The sequence below is a fragment of the Pteropus alecto genome, unplaced genomic scaffold, assembly GCF_000325575.1.
Source record: "Pteropus alecto unplaced genomic scaffold, ASM32557v1 scaffold312, whole genome shotgun sequence".
Lineage (NCBI taxonomy): Eukaryota > Metazoa > Chordata > Mammalia > Chiroptera > Pteropodidae > Pteropus > Pteropus alecto.
The window spans coordinates 3,097,398-3,123,102 of NW_006433948.1; the positions used below are offsets into that span (position 1 = coordinate 3,097,398).

General features: G+C 47.2%; 1 protein-coding gene and 1 pseudogene across 2 annotated transcripts in view; one reads left to right on the forward strand and one right to left on the reverse strand.

Annotated features, from left to right (window-relative positions):
* TAF1 (TATA-box binding protein associated factor 1) overlaps nt 1-4,611 on the forward strand; it is a 58,915-nt gene extending 54,304 nt beyond the window's left edge. For both annotated transcript variants that reach the window (XM_006908541.3, XM_006908542.3), the window contains exons 37-38: nt 422-599; nt 2,740-4,611. In XM_006908541.3, coding sequence (XP_006908603.1) covers nt 422-599; nt 2,740-2,962 — 401 coding nt within the window. In that variant the 3' untranslated portion in view covers nt 2,963-4,611. The remainder of the gene's footprint in view (nt 1-421; nt 600-2,739) is intronic.
* Nucleotides 4,612-17,398: 12,787 nt separating this feature from the next.
* On the reverse strand, nt 17,399-17,517 carry LOC112477173 (annotated as a pseudogene).
* Nucleotides 17,518-25,705: the final 8,188 nt, after the last annotated feature.

A 25,705-nucleotide genomic window follows, 5' to 3' on the forward strand; every position in this document is an offset into this window, starting at 1 on the left:
CTGTTGAATCCTTCTAGTGTATTCTTCATTTCAGTTATTGTATTCTTCATTTCTGTCTGTTTCTTTTTTATGGTTTCTATGTCCTTTTTTATACTTACTATCTCTCTGTTGAGAGAGAGTTGCCAGTGTGGGTTGGGAGATGGGGAGTGGGACATGGTGGTTCACTCAATGGGCTGCCATTGGGGGGGGGGGGGTGGGGGGGGGGGGGGGGGGGGGTGGGGTAGGGGAGATGAGGGGGGAGCAAACAGTTGGGCGGGGGGTGGGTAGAGGAAGTGGGGGCTCGGATTCCGTTTGCAGAGCTCGGCTCGTGTCGGTCACAGGCAGGGACGCCTCCGCGGCAGGGCGTCCGGGCAGCCGGTTTTGGAAGACCAAGCCGAAGGGGTTGATTCTGTCCAGCTTACCTCAGTCTGTCTCTTCACAGCTATCCAGCTGAGTGAAAGTGGCAGTGACTCTGACGTGGGATCTGGCGGGATAAGGCCCAAACAGCCCCGTGTGCTTCAGGAGAACACGAGGATGGGCATGGAAAACGAAGAGAGCTTGATGTCCTATGAGGGAGCCAGTGGGGAGGCTTCTCGTGGTTTGGAGGAGAGCACCATCAGGTAATCGGCAGCGACATGCTACAGGGCTGTGGCGTCGGTGCCCAGCCGTGATGTCAGAGGGCCCAGCGTCAGATTTCTCTCATCCAGCAAACGTTTACTGAGCACCTGCTAGGGCCAGGCGCTGTGCTAGGCCCTTGGGGATACACAGAGGAGCAAGAAATACCCTGTCCTTGAGGAGCTCGCAGTCTAGTGGAAGAGACTGAGAAAAACCAAGTCATTACCAATGCGATGTGATAAGTGCCGTAGCATAAGTTAAGTACAGAGCGCCAAGTCACCACTGAGAAAAGTGTCTCGCTCTGCTTGGGAGTAATCAGGGAAAGTTCCACAGACAAGGGGCCAGTCGAACTGGGCCTTACAGGATGAATAAGAGTCTGCAAAGTAGATAAGTGGCAGCAGGTGAGGAGATCCTTAGAGGTGGAACAATATATTCAGAGGCACAGAAATGAAACAAAGAAGGCTCCAGAGCGAAGGGAGGTTGTTGGGAGTTGTGGCTCCAGAAGTAGCAACGATGGTATTGCAGAGAACCTTATATGGCATGCTGAGACATCTGGATTTCGGGTCATAGGAATCACTATCTCAGGAAAAGGAAATAACATCAACTTTGTATATTAAATAACTCTAGGACAACGATAAGGGTCTCATGTGGCATCTGTTAGAAGTGGGGAGTGGGGGCAGGGGAAAGAAGGGACATATGGAAGAAGTATTTAGAGGGTCAGCCGATTGGATATAGGCGGTGAGGAGATCAAGTACATAATGAATGGGAATGTCACTGATATAGGAAAGAGGGAGAATAGACATTAGGTGGGGTGGGAAAGAAGGAAACAATTGTCTTTGGACATGTTGGATTTAAGGCACACGGACACGTAGCCAGAGGTATTCAGGAAGCAGTTAGAGTATTCGTTCAGCGAGTATTTATCACAAATACAGAAGTAACTAAGATGCAGTCCCTTCCTTCAAGGAGTGGCGTCTAATGGGATACCTGAAAGAGGTAACCGGATCATCAGGCGTAGTGAAACATGAAACGTGCTGTGATAGGCAACCACAGAATTTTTCTCGGATGTGGGTGTAGGAATGGGGTAGGGGAGCTGGTTAGAGAAGGAAACTGAGCCGAATCAGAAATCAAAAATTTCGGAAATGTGTATCCCCTTTGGCCCCCAAATTTTACGTCTAGGAAATTATTCTATGGGAATAATAAAACACCTTCATCAAGATGTTTGTGCAAGGGTGTTTATCACAGCACTGTTTCTAACAGTGGGAAGATTGGAGACAGCTGAACTGTCTTAGCGAGAAACTTAAATCAATCACGTTACAGCCATTCAGTGGAGTACCATGCAGCTGTTAAAATCATGCTACAGATGTGTGTTTATAAAGATGTTCATTATAATCATTAGCGAAAACATTCCTAAAGACCATGTAGAATATTCTAATTTTGTAAATAAAAAATGTTTAAACATCTAAGTGAAGTGCATAGAAAAAAGTTGGAAGATCACCCACCAAGAGATTTATCTCTGGGTAGTGGAGTTATTGGTGATTTTTTTTTTTTTCATTTTTTCTGGTTGTATATTCGGTAATTTTTTGAACTAACGAATGTGCATTACTTGTGTGATTTTTTTGAAGTAAAATTAAGAATAAACAAACAAACAAAAAATAACGAGCACTCTGGCAGAAGCGTGAAGAAGTCATTGGAGAGCAGGACTAGAAGCGTGAGGACCGCCCCGCAGTGGTGCGGGCCGGAGATGACAGAGGACTCAGCTAAGGCGCGCAGAGTAGGGGCGGAACGGAGGGGGTCGAAGAGGTAGAAGCTGTAGGACTGTTGGCTAATTGGCTGTGGAGCTGACTGAAGCTGTAACTGGTAGGGGAAACTGAGTCTGTCAGGGCGTTTTTGGTCACGTAAGCTGGCAGTGTGCTGTTCAGGCGTGAGGGAGTTTCTTTATTCAGGTTATTGTGTGCCTGCAGTTGGCCAGTCGATGTTTTCGAACAGGATCATTTTTCTCTCAGGGGCCTGTAGAACAGTCCGGAAGCAGTCATTTTAGTGTCCACGGGAGGTGAGGCGGGCTGATCCCTTGGTAGCACCAAGAATGGGACTGGTCAGCTAGAGGATGGTGCCCGAGCTTGAGAGATGACATGTTTCTCTTCTCAGTTATGGGAGCTATGAGGAGCCTGATCCCAAGTCGAACACCCAAGACACAAGCTTCAGCAGCATCGGTGGGTATGAGGTATCAGAGGAGGAAGAAGAGGAGGAGGAGGAAGAGCAGCGCTCTGGGCCGAGCGTGCTAAGCCAGGTCCAGCTGTCAGAGGACGAGGAGGACAGTGAGGATTTCCACTCCAGTGCTGGAGACAGTGACTTGGACTCTGATGGATGAGGCTTCCTTTGGGCCTCCTGGGTCAGCCTTCCCTGTTCTCCAGCCTAGGTGATTCACCTACCCCCAGTTCGTTTATATTTGTGTAACGTCTGATCCTGAAATCACCAGATTAACTAACACCTTAGCCTTTAAGAAATAGTAAGTAAATGATAACGCATCGCCTCTCCTGACTTTCCTGGGGCACTGTCACCCTTTGAATTAAAACCAAGCAACCCCGCTTCCCCCAACTACTAACAAAAATAGACCGTCTCCTCCTCCTCCAGTGTGCTTGTTTAACTCCATTTATCGCTGTCGGTGTCACTTTTCCCCGGAGAAGGAGGAAAAATTATGAAAGGACTAATAACTTGATGTCCTCTTGGTGTATTAGAAATTTTCCAAGCATGATATCATCTTAGTTTTCTAATTCACAGGCTGTAACAGGTGACAGCCCCCTGCTGGGACAGAGAATTGGGTTCTCTCTGGTGGACTCTGTGCCACACTAAAAACGGAAACCTATTGGACAAACTGCCCAGTTTTTAATAATTTATTTGATTACGTAAGGCCTTGTTCCTAAAAGGATTTGAGGCAAGTGACTATAGAAATCTTTGAAACAGCCTATATGTCAGAAGCGATCTGTTGCCATGTAAGTGTGTTCCATCCGTCCACCCCCCTGGGGAATGATAGGAAAATGGTAAGTTCCTCGGGGCAAAGGCTGTGTCTTCTGTTCCTTTTCATGCCGAGGCTATGGTTCTGTGCATAGTAGGTACTCGATCCATGTCCCTAGAATCACGAAGTTCTCAGTAGATTTGTTACTGAGCCCCTGCTTCGTGGTAAGCACGCCGTCGGATCCTCAGGGATGCAAAGGGAAACAAGACACAGTCCTTTCACCCAAAGAGCACCATCAAATTGGGAGAGGGGGAGTGGAATTCGAAACATGTTGATCACGCGTTAAAGTACTGTGAGATAAGTGCAATTACAGAGCTAGATATAAAGCCTAGGGGGAAGTAGAGGCGCAATCATGTCTGAAAAAGTCAGGGAAGTCTTTTTAGAGGTAATTTTTAAGCTGACTGTTGGATTACGAGGAGCTCGCCAGACGGGAAAGGCCCGGCAGTGCAGCAGGGAGTGGAGAGGCTGAAGGCTAGGACGGCAGAGTGCGTTCCTAGTTTGTTTGTTTGTTTGTTTGTACCTGCCTTGTTCCAGGAAGGATTTAAGGTGGTTCAGTACCAGGCTTTTAACGCTGGAATGGCTGGAGATGAGACTGCAGGATGGGCAGGAAACACATCATCAGGAGCTTTGAATTTGATGCTAATGAGTACGAACTTTATATTATAGGAAATGAGCCCTAACGGAGTGATAGAATCAGAGTTGTGTTTTAGAAATGTCCTATGTGTCACATGATGAAAGGAATGGAAGAATCATAGGTGACAAGTGTGTTCCCATTTCTTGTAAAAGACAAACCATGTATGTGTATTTATATGCATTGATGTGTACTTTTATGCAAAGGAACGGGTTCCAAAGGACATACGCTCAGCTGTCCACAATGGTAACCCCCAGGGGAGGGGGCTGATTTGTTGTGTGTGCACTGGGTGGGGTGTTATGCTTTTATTTCTGTACCGTTTGAATTTTTTTACAGGTATGTACTATTTTTGTAATAAAAATATTTATAAAGACTCAAGGAGTAGTGTGGAGAATGGTTTGGAGAGGAGCAAATCTAGTTCAAGTGAGGCGTGGCGGAGCCCAAACTAGAGCCGTGGCCTTAACGCGGGAGGAGGGTTTCGAGAGGACTGCAGGGGTCGAAGCAGTAGCACGTGTCCGGTTGGCATTCGGAGGTGGAGGGGGCCGAACGGAGGCGGCGTTGAGAGTTTGGGTTTGGGCGCGTGGGCGGGGACGTGGCGCCTGCGCAGCCATTCGGCGGTGATCAGGCCACCTCTTCTTATCAAGCAGTCTGCCAGGCCCTGATACAGAAGTCACGTGGACTTTCTGATTGCAGGGAACTTAAGGTCTAGAATGAGAGAGAGACATGTAGGTAAAGCCATCTGCTAAAAAGCGGTTACTGTAATACACAGTCACAAGGTTCTGCCTCTGCAGTGAGAGCGGGAGGGCTTCAGGGGGAGGCCCTCGAGCTAGACAGCCAGGGTGGAGGGGAGGGAGGGCCAGTGGAGGGGAAGAACATTCTAGGCAGGGGGAACGGTGCTCAGGGCCTGCTCCTGGAACAGGGAGAGCGGGGCGAGTAGAGGAGAGGGAACGTGTGTGGTGCAGTGATGACGAGGCCCAGGCTCGCTCGGGAGAGATTGCGCAGGCAGCACGCGAACATGGACGGGCCGGGGCGGGGCGACGCCAGCCGAGGGGCGATGGGGCCTTAAACTGGCCGAGGCATTGGCAGCGGGGACGGAAGGAGAGGTGCATCTGGGTGGAAGCTAAGCATCTGACTGAGGTGGCCAGGGAAAGGGTGACGGCCATTCACTGCAGAGCTGGAGGGTGGAAGGCAGGACAGCGAGCGCCAAGTTCGGTGGGATGCCTGCGGGATGCCTGCGGGATGCCTGCGGGTGCGGAGTGCGATAAGGACAGAGCTTAGGCTTTGTGCGGCCTTGGGCGTAGGTGGGTCACCCAGGAGGCATGTGCAGGAGAGTCGGCAGACTGTGGAAGACAATCCTGGTGACGACCAGTAGTTAGGGGTGGTCGGAGACAGAAGGGAGACCCAAAGAGTGAAAATTTCAAACCGAGGAAGGAATTTTAAGAAAAAAAAAAAAGAACAAGATAACAGCACGGAGAGGCGAAGTGAAATGAAGCCTGAGAGAGAGCCTTTGGGTTTGGCATCTAGGAGGACCCTGGTGACCTTAGCTAGCAAAAGCGGTTTTAGAGGAGTGAGATTGGAAGTCTGCCAGCAGCTGGAACAGCTGGAAGATAAGGAAGCGATAATGGACGTCTGTAGATGACTCTTTCAAGAAGCTAGGCTACCAAGAATAGAAGGGCTTGTCTTAAGATGGAAGATAAATAAGCATGTTTACTTAGGCTTAGGGGAGGAGGCAGGAGAGGAAAGATTGGAAAAGGGACCTTTCCCCAGAGAGAGAAGGGTGGAAGGTAGTGGCAGATCAGGTCAGCGTGTAGATCAGGGAGATAGGGAGCTGAAGTTCACACTTCACAGCCTCGGTGTCCTCTGGGGAGTAGATGAGATTATCCCGGGGCGAAAAGTGAAAATGGGATGGGAGCGCGGATAAAACGTTCGAACTGCTGAGGGAGATGAGGGGAAACTGGAAACCCGCTCGGTGTCCCCCAGTAGCAGAGATGTTGCATTATGGCACATCCATTCAGTGAAAAAAATACGCAAGTGTTAACAGTGAGGAAAATCTGTGTGTGCTAATGTGGAAAGCTCTTGCTTTTTTATTAACTAAGTTTCAGGCGTCCAACATTATCGTTCAGCATCCGTATACACTGCAATGTGATCACCCCCAAAAGTCTAGTTACTCCCCATCTCCGTGCAGTCGACCCCCTTTGCCTCTTTCACCTCTTTCGCCCACACCCAACCCCCTTCCCCTCTGGAAGCGCAGATCTCTGTGTCTTTGAGTGTGCGTTTGTTGTGTTTCGTTTGTTCACGTTTTTAGATTGCTCATATGAATGCGTGAAATAACAGCATTTTTCTTTCTGACTCACTTCACTTAGCATTGTCTCCTCAAAGACATTCTTGAAAACATACATCAGAATAATAGGCAGCGTTTGCTTTCATTTGTTTGGAGGACGTAGAGGGTACAAATCTGCGTTTGTAAATTCACAGGAAAGGTTTGGCAGGGTGCATCTGAGACTGTTAAGGCCTGTGAGGTAGAGTGGGAGGCGGGCCCGTGCTTTTCACCGTAAAGCCCTATATTAATGTTTTAAGTCTTCCTCCCTCCCTCCCTTCTTTTGATGGTCACTGAGGGAAATGGGAGCTGGAGCCGACTAGGGATCCGTAAAAGACTTGCTGGGCGATGAATGCCCAGGTGAAGTCACAGGCCATTCATTTCACTTAGTCACGTGATTTTTTTTCCCTCCTCAGGTACTTAAGCAACAGCTGTCAGAGTGTAGAAGCAAAACAGGCAAAGCAGTTTGGGGCGAAGAGCTGGCTAGAATAGACAGAGTGGTGGCTATCCTTTCCAAAACCGTTGATCACTCTGTCCCAAGCACAGTGCTGGGTACTGTGACTACAGCATTGGAGATGGACAAGTCCACACAGGAGTGTAATAAGTGAAACGATAAGGGTGGTGTCCCGTAAAAAGGTACAGAGGAGGGCAGGTACCCCCAAGTCTGGAACGAAGGGAGACCTCCTCAGAGACGGCTAGTAGGACTCAGCCAGGCACAGCAGGCATGGGGGTCGCGGCCGGGCCTCAACCCCGGGTGGAGGAAAGAGCGGCTGACTGAGGAGTCAGAGACAGAGCGTGGCGCACAGGGAAGGGGCTGGCGGGAGTTGACACTAGGATTAGCCAGGGTCCAGATCCTGGAGAGCTTAGCAGGCTTAGCTAAAGAATTTGGACCTAATCCTAAAGGTTGTCGAAGGCTTTGTTTGGGTGACTTTAGCAGCAGTTTGGAAGATGGATTATAGGAGGACAGAGCTGGAGGTGGTGTGGCAGGTCACAGAACGCACGAGTCAGCCGTGGGGCAAGAACAGTAGGCCGAGATCTGAGAGAATTCAGGAGTGGCCGATTAAGTGTGGGGGACAGTTCGGTCAATTAGTCAATAAATATTGATTGAGCTCAGTGGGTTCCAGGCCTTACTGTAGGTGCTCTGAATGCAGCAGTGAATAGAATAGCCCCCTCCTTAGCTGAACACTACACAGGTCCATCGGAGCCCCGGCTGGGGAGCTCGCATAGGCGGATAAGTGAGCGCGTGTGATTTTGGTAAAGTGAAAACATTTTTTTTAAGGTAAGCAATAAACCACACAAAAAAATGCTTTAAAAGACTAGACAGGGAAGTATGAGGAAAGCAGGGCGCACAGTGCTCAGGGATGCCAAAGGAGAAGTCCGGAGGAGGGCATGGCCAGCGAGGGCCAGTGCCAGCAGAGAGGTTGGTCACCCGAAGGCTGGAATGTGTGTGTCCTTTGCCCTTGGCAATCGGTGAGCCTGATGAAAACAGTTTCTGTGGAATGGTGGGTGGAGAAACCAGATGGCGAGTGAGTTGAAGAGTTGGCTTGGATGTGAGGAAGCAGACGCAGCTGCTCTGTTTGAATGATAGCTCTCATTCCCTGCGCCGGCCTCTGCGGACAGCCCGCCCTGCCCGGCCTCACTGATCCTGAGTCGTCTGTGAGGTAGGTGTCGTCATCCTCGTTTCACACTCAAGGAAACGTGTTCAGGAGCAGAGGGCAGAGAGATTAGCCTTGGACTAGAGAAGGGCCACCTTTAAATCAGGACCAGAAAGATGGTAGCGGATGCACATGGAAGCCGTAGGAAGGGGGCAAACCGTGCCTCCGGGCACTGTAGGCCCTACTGAGGAGTTTGTCTTTATCCTGCAACTGGTGGGAAACATTTCATTGAAAGTGGGGCGCAGCTCGAGAAGATAAGTGCAGGTTTGTGTTTCTAAAACTTCGCTTCCATATCAGTGTGAAAATGACCACTTTTTTTTTTTTTTACCTGTTGGTAGTTTTAAGCTTCTTTTGCAATTGCAGGATCTTAGGTACGCCAGTACAATATTTGCCTAAATATAATGATCTAACTTGTGTCTCTTGAATTTGAAGATAAACACCTGCTGTGCTTGTTAAAAATATTGCTTCCTAGGCCCTAGTTCAGCCCTCTTGAGTCAGAACGTCCAGGGAAGAAGACTGGTGCTCTGTTTTACAGACATCGTACGGGAACCCTGAGAGGTGGGGAAGCTGAGCCAGGCGTTCCCAAATTAACGTTAACCCTCAGCTGCTCTTAAACCAGTGTGCGTCACGTGGGGGTACGGGTTGCCCATTGTCGGTTTCAGTGCCTGTGCTCAGAATGTGCATTTTTAATATACACACCTGGAATTCTGATGCAGATCGCCCCCCAAATCATAATAGCAACAATGCTGATAATCCTTTGGTAAACATGAGTGCTTTAGACGAAATACAGAATTACAGTTTTTTAATTATCAGGCATATAATACAAATTTATCCTTTGCTTTTTGGTTCATAGTAACTTAATAGTCAAGGTTTTTAAAATATTACTTTTACTGTGTATCTCACCCATTTATAAATATCATATATGAACTAACAATTCATATTTCAAAGATATTATAAATTATGCAAGTTAGTTGAAATGGATGGAAGTTTTTCAAAATCGTTTCTTTTAAATTTTGCCTATGTAGGTTTGGATTCTCCACATTTGGGGACTTGGAATCCAGTGTTTTCAGTCAACTCCCTATTACAAGTTTTCAACTTTTAAAAATACCCATTCATCCTGTTTACAATAAAATTAAATTTTTTGCTTATATCCTGTGTTTCTCTCTCACTTACGTAGTCCAAATAAGACTCTCTGGCAACCAAAAATTTGACTCAGTTATGTATAATACATGTAAGCAGCGGTCAAGTGACAGAGTAAGCAGAATCAAATTCCTTTTTAGTAGGCGGGAAGGCGTGTCTTATCAGGGGCCACAAAATTAGCCACTCTTCCTGTGTTTTCTTCTTACGAAATGAGGGATACTTTAGGAGAGGAAAAGGCTGTATTGGAAACCGGAGGCCAGATACGTGCTCAGAACTGGAGAAATAGTTAAACACTTGAGAAGGAAAACAAACTTATAAATGAGAAGTGAAAATTGCTAGGGCGCCAGATATAATTTGCTTCACTTTTACCGACTAAATACATCAGAGCAAAGTGTGTCGTAGTGAGTTTGTTGTAAGTATGTCGTAGCTGTTTGTTTAGACAGCTCACTTCCTAAATTGCTTTATCCTAAGTTTTGACAACCTGCCTGGCTTTAATGTCAGCGAAGTGCTGCGCACATATCATGGCCACTAAGGCAAGAGTTTAAACCAGTCCTTTAGTTTCTTCCCGCAAAACAAAGGTTCTAGGTTCTCTCGGGCGGCACCTTTTAGCTGTGTGGTGCAGGGAGTGGGGAGCTCGTCAGGGTCTGGGAGGAGGAGTTTTAGAGGCTCTCAAGTGATAGGGAGGCCCGCCCCCTCTTCAACCCCAGATTTAGACAATTAGATGACATTTCCTCAACATTGCAAAAATTCTTAGGTCACAATGCTGAAATTCAAAACCAGTTGATTCCTCATCAGTAAAGAGTTTGCAGCTTTTTACCTGTGTTCCACTCTGTTGAACAGTGTTTAAATAATGGATCTTAACCTGTTTGGGGGGTGTGGGCAATTTTGAACATATGTTACAAGCTATGAACTCTCCTAGAAAAAAATATGAATTACATAGCAGGTTTTGTATATAATATCAGATGTTTCTTGGACTCCTGGTTAAGAAACGAATATCAAGAGAGATGTAGTCTGAGGTTTAAAGTAACTTTCTCTCCAAAGGCGTCTAAGTCAGACAATAGAGCACAATTTAAGTACTGCTAAATCTTGAGAAAAAAATCAACCAAGTTATAGGCTGGACTGCCAGTTTACAAGAGAAAAGTTGGGAGCAAGCACGTTTTTTTCTCTTAAGGTGAATTTATAAAGAGCATTTTACTCCAGCCTTGTAGATGGCAGCCGTTAACTCCAGGTCCCGGTAGGATCTGTGCACTAAGAGGAAAAGTATTTCGACAGTAAGCCGCATTTCAGATCCAAGCGTCTTAGAAAAGTGCAGTGCGGTGGTTTGAAATACAGGCGTGAGCGTCACACTGTGCCTTCCACACCTTCAGCTGTGTGACCCTGAGCAGCTAGCCAAGGGTCCATTTCCTCTGCTATGTGACAATGTTGCAGTGACAATTAGCAGAGACAGGCGGCGCCGAGCAGCGCAGGGCCCGGCACGTGGTGCACGCCGGTCCGTGTTAGCCGTTCTGAAGAAAACAGCAGTTCGCATCTCTAGACCCACACGAGTTAGTGTGACTCCCGAGAGTGGAATCTTAATGCGAAAGGCCAGGCACCAGTTTACATCCCGACGGCGTAGAAATCCTCAGGAGAGGAGGGGTTGTCAGAGTTCCCTGGCAGGCTTTCTCAGATTCCCGCTGCCCTATTAAGCTTTGTCCCCACAATGACATTTGCTTCCCCCTGTCGCCCAGAGCTGGATTAGGCCCTTGGCTGAGAAACCCGTGCCCCACGAGCTGCTGCGCGTGTGCAGGGGGAAGGGGGCGGGGTGGGGGGCTCCGGAGCCGCGTGCCGACTTCACCTCCCACCCCGGCAGGGCCAGAACGAAAGAGGCCATTCCATTCACCTGACTCTCCTTCCTTAGAGCAGTCGCCTCTTTGCGACATAAAGCACAGAGGCTTGAAAGCTCCAGACAGGTCCGTGTGTGATTTACAGCGCCCAGTACTAGAATACGGCCAAACCAAACCGTAAGGCAGACGTGCAGGAGGCCTAGGGATTTGTTCAGCACGAACTTCTGTAATTTAAATATTATTTCAGCTTCCGAGTTTCTTGATGTGTTTCCAGAATCCAAGTTTAGAATACAAATTTCAGATTTTAAAAGGTTTGCTTCTCATTCCATTTTCTTTTCCTATGATTTCATTTCATTTCAAACCAAATTATACCAGATGTAAGTCTCTGATCAGCAAGTTAGTATGGCTTCTCCTAAGTGAGCAGTAAATGTCAGAGGAGCCTTTGTTTACCAGAAAATGGAATACACATGCTTAAAAAAGTGAGACAAAGCAGTTTCTTAACAGTCAAACACAAGTGTCCTCTAACTCCACGTGGCAGGACGACTTTTTAAACCGGGTTGTCGCGCCGTGACATCCCAGTGCACTCGATCGACTTCTGGTTTCAAGGGCTCCTCGTTCTAGAACATGCATACTGTTTTCCGTGCACAGTTCAGCGATTCACATTTCAAGCACTTACACAGCTTTCGACGTCACTTGGAGCAGTGTGAAGAGGACGGCCTGCTGCGTTCCCCACGTGTCAAGTCTTGCCACTGTCGACGCGTGGCGGGCGGGGCTGTGGGGCGCTGTGCCACCACCGATCCCCGGCGCCTGCCACCGACTCCGCCACCCAGCCGGGCTTCTCCTCCGCCAGCATCGCTGTCTGCATTTTGCCAGAGCCTGGAGAACAGTGTGGAGACACTCGTGGACGTGCTTACAAGACGATCGGAGTGCTGGCGGCGTTTTGGAGTTACGATGCTATGTCACGGCGCCTAAGAGCATGACTGAGGTCGGAGCCCTGCGCCCAAACTCTGGGTCTTTAGGCAAGTCCCCCGGGCCTTGGTCTCCACTCCGCGTCCGTGACGGAGAGCCGTAGGAGCGCCGTAGAAATGAAGTGAATGCTAGATGGCGAAGTGCTGAGAATAGCATCTGGTGCGCACTAGGCACTCGGTGTCTGTGAACTGTCTACGATGCCACGTCGTAACTCCCGGCTCTTCAGACCCTGGGTCGCCGTCCACCAGTGTCGCGTCCGAAGGCGAAAAGCAAGGCCTGCGGGGAGCCAGCGAGGGCAGGATGCCGGGAGCTAGGACGCCGCGCTCGGTCTCTGCACCAGAGGCTGCGTGCGAACCCTAAACTGGTCAGTGAACACTCATTTATTAAGCAGCGATGACAAATTTAACGAGTAGGCAGGGAATCGGTCACGTTTGCTCGTTAGTACATCCTCTGTTAGTGGGCAAATCTACATGAGAAGGCATTGGGATCAGAACGTGGCTCAGGGAGGAGAAAATCAACTCTTAACTCATCTAGCTGTAACAGCACACGTCGCCCCCTCCTTTCATCTGTCCTACCCCCTTTCTTGCGGGGGGCGGGTGGCAGGTGTAGTATTTTAAAACAAATCCCAGACGTATTTTGCCAGTAAATTCTTCAGTGTGTATCTCTTATGGATGAAAACAACAGCAAAAAATAACTCCTCTACCTTTATCATATATTTGAAACCTCCAGTGCTCTAAAAAGGTCCGAAGTTTTTCTTTAGGAGATTATCTCTACTTATTTCTTCTAAGTTTTGCGGGTTTCAGTAAGGGTGCCACGCATTTCTCTTATCCTGCTTCCATAATTTCAGTGGCTGCCATTTATTGACCGCATAATATGCCGGGTACCCTGTTTTCTATATTAGCTTAAAGACGTTTTTGTAGGTCAAGATGACATTGAATGTTGGCAGTTTCATGTAGTGCAACCTAATACATTATCTTTAATCCTGACAGGAAATCTGGGGGTATGTGGCGGTGTGCCCATTTTTACAGTTGAGACAAAAGATCAGAATAATTAAGTGACTTTCCTAATGTCCCATATTTATAAATGGTACAGCCAGGATTAGGATGCAAGGCTATCTGTTTCTAAAATCCATGTTTTTGAGCACAGTACTGCTTTTTTAAAATATGACGTGATAAAGCAAGCACCGACACAGTGTGTGGGAGTGGAACTCTGCCGAAAGCTGTTTGACACTGTACATCCAAGAGCCTTCATTTTCATCTTAAGTAGCTCCATTTCTAAAAAAAAATTATCCTAAGAGAATAATCGAGATGAACCTGGAGATTTATGTAAAGTGTGCTCTTTAAACTGCTACATTTTTAATCTTAAAAATTGGAAACAATGAGTGTTCAGCAGTAAGGGATTAAATTGAGATATAGCCACAAGATGGATATGGAACATGTGGAAATGCTCATGCTACAACGTCATGAGTGAGGCAGGCAGTATACAAAATTAAGGATGACCACGTTTTTTTGAAAAAATGTCGAAAAAGTCTAAGGACATATAGGAAAATTATAACTGGTTATACCTGCACAGTGGGACGAGGAGTGATTTTCATTTTTAAATTTTTCTGTAGAGAATTTTCTATAACAAACATACTTTCATCATAAAAATACTGAGACTAAATTACGGTAAAAAAGAAAGTCACCTATAACCTCGCTACTGTAGCACAGTGACTCTCCGTTTTTGCGTAGCACTTCCCACTCTGCTCACAGTTGTGTAATTTCACCTGGTAGCAGTCATGGTGTACAAAATATAGGTATTTTTTAAACTTTCAAAAGTTAAAAAAAATATCGTGCAAGTGTTACTGCTCGTTGTAGAACATTATAGATAAGTGAGATCTAAATATAGATAAGGGAGATCTAAACGTGTAACGCCACCACCAGAGAACGTCTCTGTCAGCCCGTTACGAGACTGTCGCATTAGTCCAGGTGAGGAGAGATGGGGACTTCGACTAAAGCGGTGCCACGTGGGTGGGAGATGGGTTGATTTAGGGGATACCGAGGAAGGAGACTTAACCATGCTTGGTCACTAATTGTTACAGGAGCCAGGAAATAGGAATATAGGATTCAGTCATCCAGTCAATAAATATTTATAGTGTGCCTTCTGCGTGCCAGGCACTGGGATGTAGCAGTGACAAACAGGGATAGAAATTTTCATTCCCATGGAGTTTCTATCCTAGTGCAAAAGAGACATACGGTAAACAAGTAAACTATGTTACAAATAAAAGAAGGTGATACATTAGTAATAGTGGCTGGGTTGGGGTGGGCGTGGTCCTGCCTTAGCTAGGACAGACAGGAAAGGTCTCCGATGAGGAGGAGGTGGCATTTTAGCTAAGACTCGAAGATGAGAAAGAGCCAGCCTGGCTTTGAGCTAGGGGAAGGTCATTCTAGGTGGAGGGAGCCGGCAGGAACAAAGACAGACAGAAGAGAGGTTGACGTGTCCGTCGGAGGAGCTGCAGCATTGCTTGAGTCGCTTCCAGCATCCTGGCCAGGAGCTGGAGGGAGATGAGAAAGCGAGGAGCAAAGGAATGATCAGCCTTTAAAACGTAACCGAGAAGTCAAGTAAGAACTGAAATTGGCCACCAAATTCGGCAACTAGGAAGTCAGTGGAGCAGTAGGAATAGGAAGTAGATCTGCACCGACTTGAAGAAATTACTGGACAAACAAAATGTAATTCAAAAAAAAAATATATATATATATATATCTCACTGAAAAATAATGAGATTCCTAGGAATAAATTTAAGATTTTCAAGACCTTTATGAAAAAAATAATGAAAGTTTACTGAAAGATGTTAAAGACCTAAATAAATGGAGAGATATTCCAGGTATAGGAACAGGAAGATTCAGTATTGGAAGCGTAAAGATGTCCTAAATTGATCTATGGATTCCCATGTATTTCCATCAAAATTCTAATAAGGTTTTTCATTGAATTTGATGAAACAGTGCCAACCTTTATCTGAAAGAGGAAGGGACCAAAAATAGCCAAGAAGATAGGCAAAATGAGGGAACCGAAATTTCCCCTTCCAGATACCAAGATTTATTGGAAAGCGATCATTAAGAGAGAGTTCGGAGTTGGCACAGGAATAGGCAAAGGAAACAGACTAGAGAGCCCAGAAGGCAGGAGTGGCAGTGCACGTCAGCAGGGGGAGGATGGGCATTTGCCGATTATCCACCCAGGAAAACAGTGAAATGAGATCTCTGCCCCTAGCAACACACACACCAATTCTGGATGGACCAAGGGCTTAGATGAGCTGGGCAAATTTTTTTCAGTTTATAGACGAATATATGAGAGTATTTCTATAACCTCAGTATAAGGACGGGTTTCTTAGACAAGACATACAAAGCACAAAGCGTAAGAGAAAGTCTGATGTATATGACGATGTTAAAAGAACAACTTCCGTTCATCGAACGACATTATGAAGGCTCCACGGTCTGCCCAAAGGTAGTTGCAATTCACATAACTGAAAAGATAACTATCTTGAATGCATACATTATATATATATATATATATACACACATATATATATATGGGTGTGTGTGTGCGTGTGTATATATATACACACACCCACACACATATCTACGTGTGTGTGTGTATACACACACAAATATATGTTTTTTCTAAGCTACTGTATATCGATAAGAAAAAGACAAGGCACCCAATAGAAAATTGACCAAAAGACATGAACAGGCATCTCACAGAAGAGAAATCAGGAAAGACCGAGAAAAACTGAACAGATGAGCTCCGTCATCACTAGTCAGGGAAACGCCAAGTCCAACCACAGCGAGATTCTTTTTCTCCCCAGCAGACTGACGAGTATTAAGAAGCGACGACAGCAGTGTTACCGAGGAGGCCATGCGACAGAAAGCCGGCTAGCAGAAGGTAGCATCACTGGAGACCTTTCGGCATTTAGTAAATCCGAACACCGTGTTTGCGGCACACCTAGTTTTATCGGCCTTCGCAGATGTGTTTTAAACAAATCGAAGGCACGAACCCTCCACCAGCAAAAAGATGACAGCTCACCGTACCGCGTGGTCTGGGACCAGGTCCACATACATCTCTGAGGTATGTCTGTATGCCCCGACGCAGCAATTCTGCCCCAGCTGTATGTACACTAGAAAAACTTATGCAGACGTACTGGAAGACACGTACAAGAATTCAAGAGCGTTCTTAGCAGCACTGACCTTAATAGCAGAAAGCCGGAAGACAGCTCAAGTGCCCCAGGGCATTTGGCTTAATAAATTATGGTAAAATGATAAAATGGAAAATCACACATTGGTGAAAAGGATTACCTGCAGCGACAAGTACCGACATGGGTGCCTCCCACAGAAGTAACGTGTAGAGAGAGCAAGCTCGGAAGAATATGCAGTACGATTCTGCGCGTGCGAAGTTCAGAAACACAGGTGAGAAAGCCCTGAAGAAAAGCAGATCTCTGACGCCGGTGGCGCGCGGGGAAGGAGAGGGGCGCAGTCCAGGCCTGCAGAGGCTCCGGCACCGCTCTGCTTCCCCAGCGGCCTGGTGGGTACGCGGGCGTTCGTTTCATTATTTAAGTCACACACGTATGATTTTATTGCTTCACATGTGACTTAAAGGGTCAAGGTGTGAGAGTATGCGTATTTATACTCTTGTGTTTCTGAGACATTTCACAAACGTCGTTAAGCCAAAAAATTGTGATTGGAAGGTGAGAACGCGAGGCCGTGAAAGGAGAATAATAGTAATAACTAGAGGAAGAAACGAGATCAACACAAGGTTTTAAAAAGCCTTGTAAGATATGAGCGTGTTTTACAGGCCTCATTCACCCATTCAACAAACACTTACTGAATACCAGCCATGTACCTGGTACTCTGCTGGGCCCTGGGGTACGGAGATACATTTATTCAATTATGTAGTTCACGTAAGAACTAGAAATCACGTATGCATTCGTTCATTCAACAAATATTGGTTGAATGAGTGAATACTACGTGCCAGTGATCTATCTGCTGGGAATACAGCATTGCACAAAATACAATTCCTCCTTTTGTGGGGAGGGGTAGGGAGAAGACAAATATGGAAGGTGTGATAAGTACCACGAAGAGAACTAAAGGTAAGGGTAAAGAGTGTGTTCAAGGCAAGGCGCTCTTTTATTTTATTTATTTGTTTTTTAGGTGCGGCAACCCTTGGTTGGCCTCACAGATTGCAAGGACCTTGTCAGCTTACAATCCCTTATTTTTTTATGTTTTACGCCTACAGCACCCGGTCTTCCTAGGTGGTCTCCCATCCAAGTACTAACCAGGCCCGACCCTGCTTAGCTTCCGCGATCAGACGAGATTGGACACGTTCAGGGTGGCATGGCCGTAGACACAAATCGCTATTTTAGATAGGGTGTTCAGGAAAGGCCTTCCTGAGGGGCACGTTGGAGGCAAGAACTTCATGAAGTGAGGTGGTAAATCACGTAGCTATCTGGAGGAGACCATTCCAGACAGCCCACGCCAGGGCGCCGGGTCGGTACAGTGCTTGGCGTGTTAGAGCGATCGCCAGGAGGCCATCGTGTGTGCGGCGTTGAAAGCCAGGGGCCCGTGGTAGTAGATGGGGCCATAGAAGCCTCCAGGGGCCAGATCTTAGTTCCCTGTGGCACGGGAAGCTATTTGCAGCTTTTAAGCACGGGTGACGTGATTTTATGTGTTTTTAAAGACGATCACTTAGGCTTTGTGGTCAATACTAGGGGGCAGTAGTGGGCGCAGGGAGACTAGTTAGCAGGCTGTTGTAGTGATCCAGGCAGGTGATGGTGGTGGCTCAGATGAGGCCGCTAGTGATGGAGACAGTGAGTGAGGGGGGCTGTGTTCTGAAGGCAGAACCCACAACAGTGGCTAGTGGATCAGATGTGAGGGGCGAGGCGGAGGAGTCGGGGTGACTCTGCGGCCTGAGAGACTGGAAGGCCAGACATGCTGTGTTATGCGATGGAGAACATGGAGGGAAAAGAAGGGGTTTTTTTTTGAGAGGAGGGGAGTTCTGTTTTTAGGTCGAGGTGCCATTTAAACATCCAAGTGGAAAATGTCGAATAAGCAGTTAGCTAATGAGTTGAGGGGAGTGGTCGAGATTAGTGATGTGAATTCGGGACTCATCGCCATGTAGATGGTGTTTAAAGCCGTGCGATAGGTGAGATCGCCGGCGAACGGAGCGTGCACAGGAGGACAGGTGAAACGCCTGAGTCCCGCAGGCGCTCAGACAGGTATGCGGGCCAGGAGGGTGCAGCGGACTCACGAAGAGGCCGACAAGGCAGACAGTGAAGTGAGGAGAAAATCGGGATGGGAGTTCAGCTCCCAGAGGCCAAGTGAAAAGAATTGCAAAAAGGAGGTCACGGTCAACACAGAAGATGCCACTAAAAGGTCCAGGAGGGTGTCGCCGGAGAACTGAGGCAGATGACCGTCATCGTGTTATCCACAAGAACAGTTTCGGTGGAGTGGGGGTAGTGACAGCCTGGTCGAAGCGGGTTTGCGAGCTGGGCGGGGAGAAGTGGAGACAGTGAACAGGCGCCCGAGGAGTTTTAAGGGCAGCAGAGACAGGAGATAGCATCTCAGGGGGGATGCGACGATCTAGAGGTGGTGCGTGCACCTGCGTGTGTGTGCCTGTGTCTTTGTGCTGCACGGGAGATACACTTCAGATGCTGGCATTTAAGGCAGAATTCTTATGCTCAAGTAGTGCTCAGTGTAGGAAATGAAGAGATGTAAGTAAATAAAACCTACAAGCTGATAGGTCATTCTGCTGAAATGGATGAAAGGGATGCTGTGGTAACAGGCCATCTAACTGCCTGCGGGCGGACGTTGGGAAGACTCGAGACGGCGAGTAACCATTGACCTGGTACCGAAAGGGAAAGGGAGTTATTTAACTCTGTGACTCAAGGAAGGCGGTCCAGAGAAAACCAGCTGCCCGTGGGCATGGGTCCCTAAGAGCATACTGCATTCCGGGCCTGCGGGCCAGCTGCGGTACCTGAGGGTGTGGTGGAGGAGCATCTGGAAGGAGACAGGAGCCGCGTCCTGATGGACACCCCACGTCACTCCATGAGGAATGAGCTCTAGCCTGGAATCGATGCGTTTTAAGTAGGAAAGTGACATGATGGCATTTGTGTGGCTCTTAAGTGATAGAAAACTGGACTTAAACAAATAGGGCTTTGCTCTTGTAAGCGTACGACTAGGTGGCCGTGGATGTCGCTTCAGTGGCTTAGCAGTGGCACGAAGTATTCGGTCTCTGTCTTTATGGTCACCCCTCAGCTCATTGGCTCTTTGCCCTCATGCTTGTTGCTTCATGGTCACAGGATGTTTGGGGGAGGGAAACGGGAGAAAGCGACACCACCTATATCTGTCCCTTATGTCATGAAAGCGGAAGCTTTCTCCCACCGTCAACATACTGCCCTTCATCTCCTGGCCAATCCCGGATCACGTGGCGACTTGCCCCTTAAGGGACACTGCACGGCTGTGGCTGTGGGGCGACAGAGGGAAACAGATTTAGACCAGCACGACTCACCCACTGCCTGGGGCTGGGCGTGTTTCTGCCCTGCACATCCGAGTTCCCTTAGCCAATAAGAAGGCAGGAAAACTAATTTGAAAAATACCATAATCATTTAGAAGGGGAGTGGCGGATGGGGGAACAGGTGCGCTAGGTGTCAGGGCCTTCAGTAAGCAGACGAGTAACGGCAGCGAGGAGAAGGTAGAGCGGAACGCTAGTGTTTGCATCTGTGGACATAGGCTGCTAACCAAGGCGGGGGACGCCATAGCAAAACAGACTTGCTGGGCGTGGCGGACGGAAATCCTAAGGACTTTTCCTCTGCTCTACGAAAGAAAAGTTTATCAGTTCTAATACATTTTATTACAAGTTTTTGTAATAGAAAATACATTTTATCAAAAAGGCCATACTGTACCTATGATTTTGAACTTTCTTTTTACACTTAATGTATTGCGAACAGCTCTCTGCACACACACACACACACACACACACACACACACACACACACATCCCCCTCATTCTTTTTTAATTGAGATTTTTATCAAGGTAATTATAAGAGAAATGACATCCCTTGTCCACTTTGTTCGGTTTCTCCCAGTGGCCGTGTTTCGCAGGACTGTAGTATGACGTCACAGCCAGGATACTGTCATCGATACGCTGCACCAGTCTTTATGAAGATTTCCTGTTTGGCCTCATCGTTGTTTGGCATTTAATTTTCCAATTGTTTGCTCTTAACAATGCTTGCATCCCCTGGACTCCCGTGGATTCTGTTTAACCTTTTTATTTCTGAACCACCATAGAACTTTTTAATTCCTACGCATTTGATTTTATCTGGTGGGTCAAATGACTTTATTATTCATCCTTTCGAGTATTTTCTTTGGCTGTGTGGTAAATAGATGGCATCCAACGATGTGTACTTTCTGCTCTTTGGGCCTTTATATAATCTCTTCCTCTTGAGTGTGGGCTGGACCTAGTGACCTAACAAATAGAATGCGACAAAGGTGACAGGATGTTACTTCCAAAACGAAGTGACGAAAGACCTTGCCTTCCATCTCGCTAGCACTCTCTCGCCCTCTCTCGCTTGCTCACTCTGAGGAAACCAGCCGCCATGTGTGAGCAGCCCTGCATAGAGGCCACCCTCAGGCCCACAGTCCGCGAGGAGCTGAACCCTGCCATCGGCCACAGACCTGGCTCCCGCCGAAGCTGGGCACGTGTGTAGTCCCCGCGTCCTGACCCATAGGAACGGTCAGATAGTGAGTGCGTGGTTCCGCTTTAATTTTTCATCTTGATATAACTGTAAGAGTCACAGTTGTAAAAAAAAAAATACAGAAATCCCTTCACCCATGTTCTCCCAGTGGCAACACTCTGCATAAATAACTGTAGAACGCTGTACAACCAGGAAGTCGACATAGGCACAGTTCACAGACCTGATTCAGATGTCAGCAGCTTCACATGCAATCGTGTGTGTGTGTGTGTGTGTGTGTCCTGTGCAGTTTTATCATATGTGTAGACTCGTGCGGCCACGACCACAGTCAAAATCCAGAGCAGTTTCATCACGGGGCGGCTCGCGTTGCCCTTTGTAGCCACTGAGCGTGGACTAGCCTGGCAGGCTGCTTTGCTTTCAGCCCTTCAGGGATGTCGCTCCACTGACTTCTGGTTTGCGTTTTTTTCTGACAACAAATCTTGTCACTCTTATCTTTATTCCTCTGTACAGAACATATCTTGTTCCCTCTGGCAGCTTTTAAGATTTCTCTTTGTCACTGGTCGAAAGGAATGTAATTATGATGTCCTGCGGTCTGTGGGTTTTCTAAACTGTGAAATGCATATCGACACAGATATAGATGCATGATACAGATATAGATGCACGTTTAAAATTTTTGTCATTTTAACCATTTTTAAGTGGTTAAAAATCTGGCATTAATCACTTACGCAATGTTGCGCAACCATCACTGACCACTATGTCTAATACTTTTTATCATTTGAAATAGAAACTCTTTACCTATTAAGCGATAAGTCCCCATCCTCCCGGCCCCCAGGTCCTGGTGACCACCGTTCCGCCATGTGTCTCTGCGCCTACCCTCGTGTCTTATATGAGTGAGTCACATTTGTGACCGGCTTGTTTCACAGAGGTTTGTGTGAGGATTCTTTAGGGTTTTCTCTCTGTATAAAACCATGTCATCTGTGAATAGAGGGTTTTATTTTTCCCTTTCCACTTTGAATGCCTTGTACTTTTGTACTGTGTCAGATGGAAGGGCTGAGAGTGGACGCCTCTGCCTTGTTCCAGATCTTGGGGGAAAAGCTTTTAGTCTGTCACCATGGGCATGATGTGAGTGGTGGGTGTTTCGAATATCACCTTTATCATGTCGAGGAAATTCGCTTCTATTCCTAGTTGATTGAATGTTTTTATCATGAAGATGAGTTAGGTTTTGCCAAATGCTCTTTCCACGTCAGTTGAGATGATGTGTCTCTTTCCTTCATTCTCTTAATGTGGTGTTTTACATTGATTTTCAAATGTGGAGCCACCTTCACATTCCTGGGGTAAATCCCTCTTGGTCACGGTGCAAAATCCTTTTAATATGTTGCTGAATTTTGTCTGTTATTTTGTTGCAGTTTCTGCATTTGTATTCCTGAGGGATAGTGATTTGTAGTTTTCTCCTAGTGTGTTTATCTGGCTTTGGTTTTAGAATAATGCTGGTTTCATAGGATGAGTTAGGAAGTGTTTCCTACTCCAAGTTTTTCAAGCAGTTTGAGACGGGTTGGTGTTAAGTCTTTAGATGTTCGGTAGAACTCGCAGGTGAAGCCACACGGCCTCGGGCTTTTGTTTGTTGGGAAGTTTCGATTACTGGTTCGATCTCCTTACTTGTCTAGTCGGATTTTCTATTTTTTTCTTGAATCTGTCTATTTCATCCAGGCTGTCCAATTCGTTGGAATGCTGTTGTTCATAGTAGTCTCTTATAATGCTTTTTATTTATGTAAAGTCTGTAGTAAAGCCCCTTCTTTTATTTCTGATTTTAGTAATTTGAGTCTTCTCTCTTTTTTTCTTAGTCTAGATAAAGGTTTGTCAATTTCGTTGATCTTTTCAGAGAACCAACTTCTGGTTTCATGGAATCTCTTGTTTTTCTCTTCTCTATTTTGTTTATCTCTTCTCTAATCTTTATTATTTCCTTCCTTCTGCAGGTTTTGGGTCTCGTTTGCTCTTCTTTGTGATGTAGTTTTCCACATGTTTCTTGTGCTTGGAGTGCAGTTCACTGGGATAGTTTTCATCAAATTTGGAAAAATTTCAGCCACTATTTCATCAAATATTTTTTTCTGCCCACCGTCTTCCTTGGACTTGCCCCACAGCTCACTGATGCTCTGTTCATTTGTTTCAGTCTTTTTTTCTCTGTGTTTCACTCAGATAGTTTCTATTGTTACGCCTTCAAGTTCCCTAATCTTTTTCTTCTGCAGTAGCTAATCCGATGGTAATCTCGTCTAGTGTATTTTTCACGTTAGACATTTTTTCCTCTCTAGAATTTTTATTTGTGCATTTTTGTATTTTCTATCATCTACTTAACATCCTCAATTTTTTATCTACCATCTTGAACATATGGAGTATAGTTATATAATAACAGTTTTATTGTCCTTGTCTACTAGCTTTATCGCCTGCGTCATTTCTCGGTCTGTTTCCATTGACTGATTTCTTTGTCCTTATTAGAGGTCATATTTTCCTGCTTCTTTGTATGCCTGTTAATTTTTAATTGGATGCCAGACGTTGTGAATTTTACCTTGTTGGGTGCTGGATATTTTTGCACTACTCTGAAAGTGCTTAAGCTCTGTTCTGGGAAGTTAAATTACTTGGCGACAACTTGATATTTTTGAGGCTTACTTTTAAGCTTTTTTAAAAGCCAGGATCAAAGCAGCCTTTTCAGTCTCAGGCTCATTTTGCTCCATTACTAAGGCAGCCTCCTTCTCAGTGTTCTGCTGAGTGTCTTGCGAATGGCGAAGCTTTCTCACTCGCGCTGGTGGGAACGCGAACTGTCCCGTCCTTGTAAGAGCTCTTGAGTATTTTCCCTCCGATCCTCTCAGGTGGTTCTTTCTTCAGGCCTTAGGTAGTTTCTTTACATGCGTTTACTAACCGGTACTCAGCCGAACGCGAAAGGGGCATCCTCTGCAGACCTCCAGAACTTTCTCTCTGCGCGGCTCTCTACTCTGCAGTGCTCTGACCTCCCTGGACTCCCAAGTCTGTTTTCTCAATGCAGAGAGACTGCTGGGCTCTGCCCGGGTGTTCCGTCCCTGCACTGTGTGGCATAGACGCTCTGTCCAGACGGTATGTCAGGGCCATCGTAAGACTCGTCTTGTTTGTGTCTCTTTCTGTGGTCACCGTCATGTGCTGCCTGATAGCCAGCGCCTGAACACTCGTTTCTTAAAGCTTGTCCCTTTGTTGTTTCAGGTAGGAGGATAAACTATGCAAACTTGGCCTCAAGTGGAAGTCCCCTCTGGCTCTTTGCGAGACTAGGGTTTAAGATTTCAGGCGTCACGTTTTTCTGGGCGACGAAGAAGCCCAGGATGTGGCCGTGACAAGCGGGGCTGAGGTGGAGTGGCAAACAAAGCTCCTGGGGCAAAGGCAGAATAGGAGACGGACAGCTGGGCTGTTAAATGAGTCATTCAGATGGGTGCTCAGCAGGCCGGCCGGGTGGGTTGGACCCGGCATTATAGATGGACGGAGGAGAAGGGCTGCGGTGTCAGTTGGCCGTGACTTTGGAGGACTGTAAAGGATTTCTGAGAGCCGGAATATAAAGTACCTACGAAGCCATGTCGGGAAATAAAGTAGACTGGCGACTGTATCTGAAGGGTGCTGTCTGTCAGACTAAGGAGGGGGGAAGTTTTCTTGAAGGCAGCTGAAAAAGTCAAGAAATCGGGGAGCCAGGAGTCAGATGGCATCTAGAGTACTTTGGGTTTGGGGGCTTTTTAGCAGGTGAAGGGTGGGGGAGGGGAAGGAAAACTGAAAGCTGGATTCAAAACTCCTTCCCGAACAAGGAGGCTGGGATGATAGCTTTAGGTCATGCAGACAGTTATAAAGCCAGACGCCGTGAATCTCAAAGGAACAGAAGTTGTTCACCCACGAGGGGCGGGCTTGGCACCAAGGCACCAGGGAGCAAGGAAAGAGCCTCCCTCATTCATGCCCCCGTCCCTGGTGGGAAGAGTGGGGGAGCAGGCTAGGTCTCCGTCCGGAGGGGGCCCCGGGCTGGGAGGGCGAGTTCAGTGAAGAAAGCTGGGGTGTCGGCTGCCGGGGTTCCCGTGCTCCGGAGGGCACAGTGGGGCAAACACGCGGACGGTGTTTGGGTGGGGGGAGGGCCTCTGGGGCTGTAATGACAGATTTTACCTCTCTTCCAACCTGCGAAGGTGGCGACACCTCCCGCGTAGCGGGCCCGCCTTATCCGCAGCCTCGCTTTGTGCTTTCTGCGACGCGCAGTCAACCGCGGTCTGACGATATCAAGTGGAAAATTCCAGAGATAGTTCGTGAGTTTGAGATGGTGCGCCGTTCTGAGGATCGTGACGAAGTCTCCAGCCGTCCTGCTCCGTGCCCTCCGGGGTGTGCGCCCCCTGCCCGGTAGTCACTTAGCTGTCTTCGTCCCTGTTAGGAGAGCCGTGATGACGGTATATTGTCACCATTGCTCTATTTCCTTATTTGTTAGTGTCGTTCCTCTCTTTCTGTGTGTCACTTGTAAGTTACTTTTCCATGGGTGTGTATGTACAGAAAAAAGACACAGCATCTAGACGGTTCGGAGTCTCCGCGGTTTCAGGCCTCCACCGGGGGTCATGGAGCGTGTCACCCGCGGATAAACAGGGACGGCTGTGGTGTGCGCCATCCCGATCAATTTTAGTTTGTCATGCACATATCTCTAAGTCTTCCTCCGCTTTCTGTTTAAAATCCACGTAATCAGATTAGGTTGCGTCCGAGGAAACAGTCGCTCCAGCTCTCACGACATGTGCTCTCTCTGTGGCAGAAGCCCTGTCCTCTTACCTCGTCACAGTCCAGAAGGCCAGCTCGTGGCCTCTGCCGTTGTT